At 33.7% G+C, this 10,732-nt stretch overlaps 1 protein-coding gene across 1 annotated transcript in view; it reads left to right on the top strand.

Moving 5' to 3' along the window:
- Nucleotides 1-10,732, top strand: part of LRRIQ1 (leucine rich repeats and IQ motif containing 1) — a 232,578-nt gene that overhangs the window by 57,181 nt on the left and 164,665 nt on the right. Inside the window, exons 9-10 of the mRNA XM_045288642.1 lie at nt 7,311-7,505; nt 9,320-9,763. Coding sequence (XP_045144577.1) covers nt 7,311-7,505; nt 9,320-9,763 — 639 coding nt within the window. The remainder of the gene's footprint in view (nt 1-7,310; nt 7,506-9,319; nt 9,764-10,732) is intronic.

Raw genomic sequence — 10,732 nt, 5'->3', positions numbered from 1 at the left:
AAAAAAAACAATTGCAGTTATTTGAACACCTACACCATAATCCTATAATCCTATCAACATATTACCCGACCTATGAAAATTTGTAAGCCAAGCTACTTCATGCTTTCATTCCCCATTTGGGATATCCAGTTTCTGTACTGCCCACTTATATCAACCCTGTGCTCTGAGGAGACTAGTATGTTCTTTGATGTGAAGAATCTTAATTCCAATTGGAACCTTCTGAGTCTGCATCCATAAGCAAAACCATCCATAAAGTCAGTAGCAATATGCACCAATTCATAGGCTCAAAAATCTCTTCCTCATATGGTCAGATTCTGGTCAATGCAATGTGGGCTGCCTCACTTAGCCTCACCAGAGTATCCATTGACCACCTCGCTTTTTGACCATGGATCCCTTCAAAAATTCTCAACAACTGTCGCCCCTTGGGCTAGGTCATGAAGTTCAGGTCAGTCAATTCAATCTCATCTTCTCCTCCAGTCCCTGTGAACCAGTTCATGGGTGTCAGTGGCCACATTCAGCTCATATCTTTACTGTTGCATTTCTCCCATTTCCACTCAACAAGTGGATCCAGGTGGTCACCTAGCAAGCATCTCAGGCTGCCTGCCACAAGCTTCCTTTTAAGTTCAGTACTATAGAGGAGAGATCCTTCTTGGATCCAGTTTCTTCCAGCTTGAGGCACAAGCCACTAGTTCAAAATTTAAAAAGGCCAAGAGTTCCTTTTTTTTCTTCAATCTGTCAACAGACCCCTAGACAAGTCTCTTCAAATTCAAATGTCCAAAGCACTCAAGTTACTAGGTGGGGCTTACCTTTTCAAAGCCTTTTTTGCAGGAGTGTCCTAACCCATATAACAATCCAACTTAATGACTAAAGGCTAGTGGGCTTACAAACTCTTTTCATTCTTCCCAATAATCATTTCTGTCAATCATTATATCAATAACAGTAGTCAGGAGAAAACAGTATAAACCTAGTACAGACAGATCCTAAACTCAATTCTTAAAACAATCAAATTATATTCTTATCTAAACTTATTCAATATGGCCTTAGGCCTCCTGCTGCATTGCCTCAAGCTGGGGCCAGGCCTTCCAACAGCCATTTTGACCTCAGTCAGCCATTTTGACTAAGCAACATGGTCTCTGAGAAGTTCAAGGGGCCCTTATGTCCCTTGAGCTCAAAATTTACATTTATTACATTCATTTTTGTCATTTCAAGAAGGAGGAACCAAAGATAACACCCAAGGAAAAGAATAAAAACTTTTAACTTTCCATGTTCTTTCCAGGACACCACCCTGTAAACTGCATGGCCATATCTGACCTCTGGCTAGCCAAAGAAGAAAAACTGCCATGAGGCAGAGGTCGGAAAAGTATCCACTCTCCATCTTCATGATTTGTTTCTCTAGTACCCCACTTCCAAGGTACCATAATGTGTTAGTCCAGGTTGACTAGAAAAACAAACCCAAAGATGCTCATATGTGTGTAAGAGAGCTCGTATATCAAAGAGCAGTTGTGTGTTGAGAAAACATACTAGCCCAGTCCAGATCATGTCTGTAAGTCCAATATTAGCCCATATGTCCAACACTAGTCTATAAATTCCTCTTTAGACTCATGCAGCACATATAATGATGCTGAAGGCAGAAAGATCACAGGCTGGTGGATCCAATGGTGGTGGACGCATCTCCAGATCACTGGCTGCTATCGGTGTGGCTTGTCAACAGGAAGATGAAGGTGGAGAGAGTGTGTGGCTCACTTCCAGGAAGAAAAAGAGGAGGTTCCCAGAATCCTCATGAGACGGTCATGCTCACAAGGAGGCATCATCAGACTGTGACCTGATTGGCAGGCTAGACTCCACCCCTTCACTCTTAATATCCTCAAATTGACACAAGATTACGTAACTACCACAGATAGCATTGTGCTTCAAGATAGATCTTGAAAGATGTTTTTCTGGTAATTAATGCAATGCTTTTCCTCTTGAATTTTTCTTTCCTGGCATAGTAAATCATATGATTATCTGATTCAAAATGGCCAGGACGAGATCATTTCAGATCACTAATACCTGTGATATCCCTCTTTATGCATTCCATTTTATCTCTGACAACTTTCAATTTCCCCATATTTATGCTTTATACAAGGTCCCATTATTAACATGTGGTTATAGCTTTTTTATTGAGTTATACCCCACCGGCAATGAAGGTCCCAAAGGCCTTCCTCATCTTTGTCTTTATGGTCCCCTCTGCTTTGAGAAGACAGCTCTTTCTCAGTTACAGTTTGAGTATCTTCTGACCTGAGAGGCTCATCTGGCACTATGTCTGACACAGTTCTGCTGCTATTCATCTGGTGTTCGTGGACTAATTCCTCAAAAGTTGATAGCCTATTCCATTTTCATAGCCTTTACTAGTCTGGAAGTTATGTTGGAACTGGTTTACCCATGTGGCCTTGCTGGTATATGAAATACCAGTGATATATCGTCTAGCATTGTAGCAATATATAAGTCACTACAGTATGACAAGCTAACAGACAAGTGGTAGGCTGATGCCAGAGTTCAAGGATAAATATGGCTTACATGAATGGAGCCATTCTCATATCAAGAAACTTTTAGAGTGACTGAGATAAATAATAAATATGTTAGGAATGTGGCTGTCATGACATCCATGTATATATTGTTTATTGTTGTTGTTTCCACCAATTTTAGCAAAATGGTCCTGTAATGTGGGTACACAGAAGTGTCTTGATTCATTTACACTACCCTTATGGGTACTTGATCCTTGTTAAAATTTTTAAGTCCAACATATTTCTATTATTTATTTACTGAAAATGATTATACTCTAGGGTGAAGAATCATCTTTATATAGTTCCTAATGGAATCAATTTATAGTAAGAAAATCTGCTTTATTAATTTCCTTGAAATATATATAAAAAGACTAGAGACTGTAGACCTCCTGTTCAGTTATTCAGTTCTAGCGTGGACACCACCAAAATATCAGACAAAATTCTGAATGGTGCCCCAAATTGAGAATAAACTGCATTTTTTAATGTTTTATTAATTTTATTCTTGCTATTGAGACTTATATATGTACCACTTAGTAGTATGATTATATTTATCAAATTGTAAAGCTATTTGACCTTCCTTTTCTAAGTGGTTTCTCCATCCACATAGATGCACCACTGTTAAGGTTCCTATCTAATCTTTTAAGTTGCTATCATTACTTTGATCTTATGTGAACACAAAACTAAACCCATTCTGATTCATAGAGACCCTATAGGACAGAGTAGAATTGCTTTTGGGGTTTCTGAGAATATTGTTCTTTTTTCATTTTAATTTTTTTAATAACAATTCAATATCTCAATCATATAAAGAAGAGTTGTAAAATCATCACCACAGTCAATTTTAGAACATACTCTTCTTTCTTCTACTTATTAGGTCCCCATTTCCCACCCAACTTCACCTTCCATACTCCCTCCAAAGAACATGAATCAAGCTACTGTCTATAGATTTACCTATCCTATATTTCATATACAGAAATACAAACAAAACAACAAAACCTCAATCAAAAAGAAAGAAGAAAATATTGAAAAATAGAACAAATTTTAAAATCGATCAGGGGGAAATCAAATTATAATATGCTAAATTTTAATCTAACTGTACCTATATAAATCCAATTTCCAATGCAATATGCATGAAAGCAAGGCTGTACACATCCCTGGTCTGTGGTCAGAGGGATTAACTGGGAGCTTAATTCACATGTATTCCCCCTACACTTTTTTTTTAGCTGGAATAACTTTAAAATGGGTCAAAATGGAGATCCAATGAAAACAATATTACCTTTTAACCTCTTCGATAATTTATTTTACACTCCTCCCTGTCTGATAACAAGAGTATTCATATCCCTCAATTATGGTCAGAGGGGATTCAGCAGAGGCTGAATCTTTGAAACTGCAAATGGATATCGCAAATGGATTTGAGGCTTCCGTAATAGCCTTCTGCTATTCTCCACCATTTCACCACCTGTTCTTTACCATTTAGACTCTGATACCATTCCCTCCTTCACATTTGGAATTTTCTCACTTATAAACCTTGGATCACACAGGCTGGTGTGATTCTTGCATGCGGACTTGGTGTATCACTTAGATGGTTGCTTAAGATCTCAGAGACTATTTTTTCTGACAGAAAAGCACCATCTAGTTTCTTCACTACATGTTACTATATCACCCATCTCTTTACTGATCACTTCATTAAGGCAAGTATCAAGCAGGGCCATATTAAGGACTAATAAATGGCCAATAATTAATAGCTAATTATTTTTAGATTGAGGCTAGAATTTATTTGCAAGCCCCAAATCTATTCATATATCTATGGCTTATAAATGTTTCTGGTTCATCTTAGAGACACCAGTGTCATTATATGTTAGAGAACATTATCAATCATTCCCATAGGGCATAAGGTAAATCTAGTCATACTGTCATTTAGTTAGACAATGGTATAGACTTTAAAACACTGTTGAGAAAAGGAAATTATACAAGTATAGGCCAGCTGCAAACCACAATTCCTGAATTGTTTAACTGCACAGAGTAAACTATTAAGTGACTGGACACTATTTATACAAGCAATGGTGGTTGGCAATTGACAAAACTTTCAATAATATTCCCTCACCCTGCCTATCAGATTAATTCATGTTATAACAAAACAAGGAGGGTACTAAAATTATAAGCACATGGTATTCCCGGGCCACTATTCTTTGAACACCCTCAAGGCAAGAGATCCAAACCAAACTGCAAAGTTCACCAATTCTATAACTTTGTGAAAATAGCAGTCATCGGCTTCTTCTCACACTGGACTTAATGTTTCAGCTTTAAGTCCAGTGAATTCTAGGTGAATCTGAAGTAAAACCTAGTTCACTTAGTGGGATTTCCATATCTAGTCCTGGATGCTGTGTGTCTCAGAGAACGAAGTCTAAATTCCATTAGTCTGTTCGACACATCGTGGGTCACCAAGGATTGGATAAAAACTCGGTTGTGCTTATTCTTTAGAGCTCTTTCCATCAAGTAATTGAAGTCTAATATTTGTTCTTCTGTAATTTAGACCAATTATTAAATCAGAACAGCTCTCTAACCCTGATGAATACTGGTATATTTTCTAACTTTTGATACCTTTCATTGTCACATCTCAAAAATATCATTATTCTATACTTGATATTTTACTAAATAAGTTATGTTGACTATATTTATATCTTGAATAATTTTTGACTGGACATTTAAAATACAATGAATTTTCACTAATAGTGCAAAAACAATCTAGTAAGGTTGAATCTTTGTATAGATAATTGACATCTTCACTAAATTTGATTACTTTTTGAATTTTTCATTTGATTATTTTTTAAAAGAAAGAAATTACACGGCTGTTGAGTCAAATCCAACACGTGTGACACGATAGTGAAGAATACACTGTCATATCAAGTTCCCCAAAGCTATAAATCTTTATGGAAGTTTCGAGCAATGTCTTTGTCTCAGAGTGGTTGATGAGTTCAAACCACTTTTAGGTTAGCAGCCAAGCCCTTTAACCATTGTGCCACTAGACCTTTATTTTGATTATTACCTACTTCAAATTCAGAAGATAACCATTTACCGCTTTGATCAGAGCCTGTTTAATATTTAATCATCTATTTAATATTATGCCTCTGTGATTGTAAAACTGATACATAATACTAATTTTATATAACATTGTTTTTTAACGATATCCCAAAATGAATTAAACCAGATATACAATATAAGTTGTTTATTTTAAGCCTTTTGTAAATTTAGTAGGATATTATTTGGCAAATTAGTAGCTTCAAATCTATTAGAGAACTTCAAACTATAGAGGCCTAAATTTTCTTAACTAGCCCAAATTCTTTATTAGAAAAACATCAAGCTTTTTTATCTATTCTTAACATTGCTTTTAAAAAAAGATAATTATTTTGATGAAACAAATCTAATTGCTTTTCTCTCTTTTCTTACTTAAAAGTTGCTTTGTGTTTTGTGACTCCCATATAAGTAACTAGTATTCTTCCATTTGCTTTCTTTGAGGAAGATATAGTTATCCTTCTCTTGTGATTATTTTTTATCTTGTATAAAAATCTAACTATACCCAGAACTGCATTATGATTTGTTGGGCTCTAGGCAATTTTGCGTTAAAAATATCTTTACATATATATATCTTCAAATTCAAAATTGTGTATATATGCAAATATACATACATATATGTTAGAAAAGTTTATAAACAAATATTTTGAAATTCCATTTCCCCACGAAATTTTTGAGGTCCCCTTAAACATACTCCATTTTATAGCTCTGTTGTTATAAATGGGTGAGTTGGTTCTATAGAATCTACATAGAATTAATAATTTTAGGGCTCTGCTTGATGTGTTCCTTCTTAAACCTTAGCTTTTTAATACTCTTACCTTGTCATTTATCCCTCAGTTAGTGTCCAGAAACAGTCCGTCTTAACTAAGGGTTTCACTCCTTCAGGAAGTCCACTTGTTCTTTTGGCCATCAGCAGCCTTCTGACAAGAGGCTCAGACTCTTACTATAAAAGTGGGTTTGCACAAACCAGTCATATTAAATACTATAATTTTTAAGAGGAACCCATCATTAAAAAAGTGTTTAACAACTACAGTAGGGCCCACACCTGGAGACAGAGGAGTATCTGGATGTGGACACGGACGTGGAGAGCAGGTGTGGAGCCAGAGTCTTTGGAAGAGGAATCCCTTCCATCGAATCAACTGGTCGCTGCTTTTCAGTTTTTCCCTTCTTTGCCTTTTTTCACGAGGACCTGGCTGGCTTTCTTTAAAAAAAAAAAAAAATCCCGTCTAATGTGGTCAGCTGTTGGTGTTTCCTTAACTGTTTTCTAAAAGGGTTTACTAAATTATCAACAATATCGATAACATGGTTAACCAGTTCCTTATCGTGATGCTTCTTTTCAAAAAACTCTAAGGACCCCTGATTTTTTTATCTAAAAGCAGTACAAAAAGCTAAAACACATGCAATACAACTGCAAAAGGTTTAAAGATCGCGTCCTAACAACGCCAACGAATGCCTAGTGACTGAAACAAGAACTTCTTTTGTTTACATGTGTCGGGTTGGATTCCGATGTTTTGTTCAAGCTCCGATGTAAAATTTTCCCAACATTTCATGTGGAAATCTGATTATGTCGAGTACTGATGCGGTCGAGTACCAGGGTTCTACTGTTCTTAGTGCTCATAAGTCATAGACCTACATTTATTTTAGATATGAATTATTTTTATCAAGCTCTTAATTATCTTTTTACCCTATTTTCAATAGACAGTCTCTACTTAAGATGTTACCTACTTTAAGAATCCTCAATGGTGAGATGGTTAATTGTTATTCAGACAACCACCCTGAAGATCAATATCAGCTAAAATCTGGGTGCTTCACAGATTTTAAAATCTGGATTCTTTGCCAGTCCCAGATTCGTGAATTCAACTTACTCACTGAAAACTATGTCACCAGAAAAGGGTAATATTGTACTCTGATATTTGTTGTAATAAAAATAAATAATGTAATTTATATATATATGATGAAAAGTATGCTGATTAACAAAACTATATATTTTAGATTAAAGCCTTTTAAAAAAACAAAAGAAAACAAAATTCTGGCTTCATCTTTTATTCTTGAAATGTATTTGTACAAATTTTGAATATAACTTACAATATACTTTAAATATTAAAATGTTAGAGTCAGCATAAAATGGAAGCTTAAACAGACAAGTGGGAAACAGACATTTAAGTAGTCAATTAGTTAATTATCACTCATAAATTTGCTCAATAATCATTGCAACCAAGATTGTTTGTTAGCTGTTAGACTCTATCCTCAAAGTTTACACAGCATAATGTAAGAAAAAAATCAGGCAAATAGTAGCAAAGCAACAGAGCAAGTATTATAAGGGATTTAGTAAATAAATATGTACGAGAACACAGTGCAAAAGTGTAGTTAACACAAGTATACATTCAGAGGACAGAAGCAGAAAATTTCCACTCCCCATCCTAAATTCGAAAAACATAACTATGAATGAATTAATAGTTTATTTAACTACTTTATAGCTGGAACAAGCATGTCTAAATTAGATTATTTACTTTTTACTTATATGTGCTATTTATATTTTCCTAATGCTGATCTTAATAAGACTTGGCTTTGATATTTAAATGTTTTAATATACTTTATTCAATGTTTAAAGTAAGTCTCACAACTATAAAAATAACATCAGCTCTTATAAATAATCAGTATTTGCTTTTAAGCGGTACTATGATTTTTACCTTTGTGTGGGTGTGGAAATCTAACCTGACATCTCTTTAAATATGTACAATTTTCATATCAAATAACCCTTGATATCTCTCATAATGAAATTTGGGTTTTAAAATTGCTTTTTACTACTTACCCATTACTATAACTTTATATCTTATTTTTAATTGAAAAAAAAGAGTAGAACATATTTCATATGTTTAGTTCATAAATGGTGGTTCAACAACTACCCATAAACAACAAGAACCCGTAAACATTAAGACCAAATATAATGTACAATTTTTTGTTATATTTACTTATTTATGCATAGTTTCAGAAAAATAAGAGAACTTGTGACTGTATATTCAGCATAGAAAGAAAATATAAATTTCAAGTATTCAAAGAAAAAAGCAAAATATATTATAATTTAAATTTAACCACGAATAAGGTTCATGTAAGTGCAAAGCTCTTCATATATTTTTGAGAGCCTATAATTGTATACATGACAGTCCATTAGATAGAAGCCTGATAATTATTTAAGAGAGTCAGCAAATTATGTCTTAAGGTATTTCCATTCTTTTTCTGGCTGATTCTTTTTTCAGAGAAGACTGGGAGTAAAAACTTTCCAATGATATAAATCCTTTGTTTAGAAGTCCAGTATAAATATTTTGGATGGCAAGAGTCAATGTAGAAAGTCCTTCTAGCTTTATTTAATAAATAACTTATCCAAATTTAGGCAGCCATAATTTCTAAAGTTTATGGTAGCAAAAACTTGGCTCTTTCACATTTATTTAAACCAAAAATACCTAGCATAATTTTTTTAAATTCCAGACATTTTGTCTAGACTGGTAAATCTAAATTATCTAAACAAATATTCTCAAATTGTGTTAGAAGTGATATCAATTTTTATGTTGTCAGAAAGAGCTAAGCTTAAAACAAATGTTGGAGAAAATTTAATTTTCATTTCAGGCCACAAACAGAAATTTTCTGTTATACATATTTTAATATTTACTGATATAATTCTTTTTTATTGTCTTTATTTATTTGTTCAGGAATATGTATTCCTTGGATGGTGTAGAAAAGCTCTGTGATTATTTTCAGGAATTAACGACACTTAGTCATGAATATCGGTATGCACATGAAAATATGTATGTAAGCATCATAGAGAAAAATGAATCAGAAGCCAAGCAAAATCATTTGGCCCACGCAAAAATTGACAACCTACAGCAAAATGTGGTCCTCAACTCTTATGCAAACAGTTATAAACCAGACTCATCAAATATTGCTGAGAAATGGATCGACTCTGGTTCTGATTACACACCAGTAGTAAATTCCTCCATGTGTAACAATATTGAAGAAAAGAATCAAGAAAATATAAACCATAGAAGAATACCTCTGAGAATCAACATTTCCACTAAAAGAATCCCTTTCACAAAAACTGTGTCGACAACTTCTTTGATGAAGAATTGCCAAAATATTCAATATACTGAAAAAATGTAAGTTATATGTTGTTTTTCTACTCTTCTTGTATGCTTTCTATATTTTATGGTGATCTTAGTCACTGGTATAATCAATAGAATGTATCATATCCTCTTAATTATACTTTTGACAATGTACACAAATTATTGATGACTGTATAGATTGAATATCTAGAAGTTCTGGTATATTTTAATATTATTTAATTGAAATGGAGAATATGAAATGATTTGTTTCATTCTTATAATGTCTAAATTATTGAAATGAATTTTTAAAAAGCAGTAAAATATTAGATTGCCCTGAAAACCATGTTTCTAAGTTTTTGGATAAGCAGCTAATTTCATTTTTAAAATTATATCCATTTTTTAAAGTTTTTAAAATGTAACAATATTCTTCCCATTTAATAACAATTATATGTGCTATGATATTATTTGGCATAACTATGCCACAATTTATTGCAATAACCTCCCTTCCACTTCCAACTACAGTACTGAACACTTGTAGAAAACTAAGGGCTAGCTTTAACTGTTTATTGAACCAGTAGACATTAGTGCTCACCTTACCCTGTCATTTTCCTCAATCTTTTTACTTCTGTCTTATTGTCATGCTAATAAAAGAAAGAAAAATAGAATGAATTCAGATTCTACTATATGGGTGGTGTAAAATCTTACAATAGCTAATCTTGCTTTTTCACAAGCTACCTCCTGTGAGCAGTGGTCAGAAGTGCACTGATTTTTCTAGGAGCTGTGTTGAATAGAGTGGTGTCCTGAAACTAAAAACATTTTTAAGAGGAAAATTCTAAACTTTTTTTTTGGGGGGGGGGTTCTTCTGTATTTATTATGATGTTATTTTTTGTTGTTTAATCATTTTATTGGGGCCTCGTACAATTCTTATCACAATCCATACATAACATCCATTGTGTCAAGCACATATGTACATTTGTTGCCCTCATCATTCTCAAAACATTTGCCTTCTACTTTAGCCCTTAA

This window comes from Echinops telfairi, unplaced genomic scaffold (assembly GCF_000313985.2).
Source record: "Echinops telfairi isolate 266 unplaced genomic scaffold, ASM31398v2 ScPeMD7_2;HRSCAF=8, whole genome shotgun sequence".
Classification (NCBI taxonomy): Eukaryota; Metazoa; Chordata; class Mammalia; order Afrosoricida; family Tenrecidae; genus Echinops; species Echinops telfairi.
The sequence above is the reverse complement of the archived record's forward strand: the minus strand, read 5'-3'. Positions and strand labels throughout refer to the sequence as shown.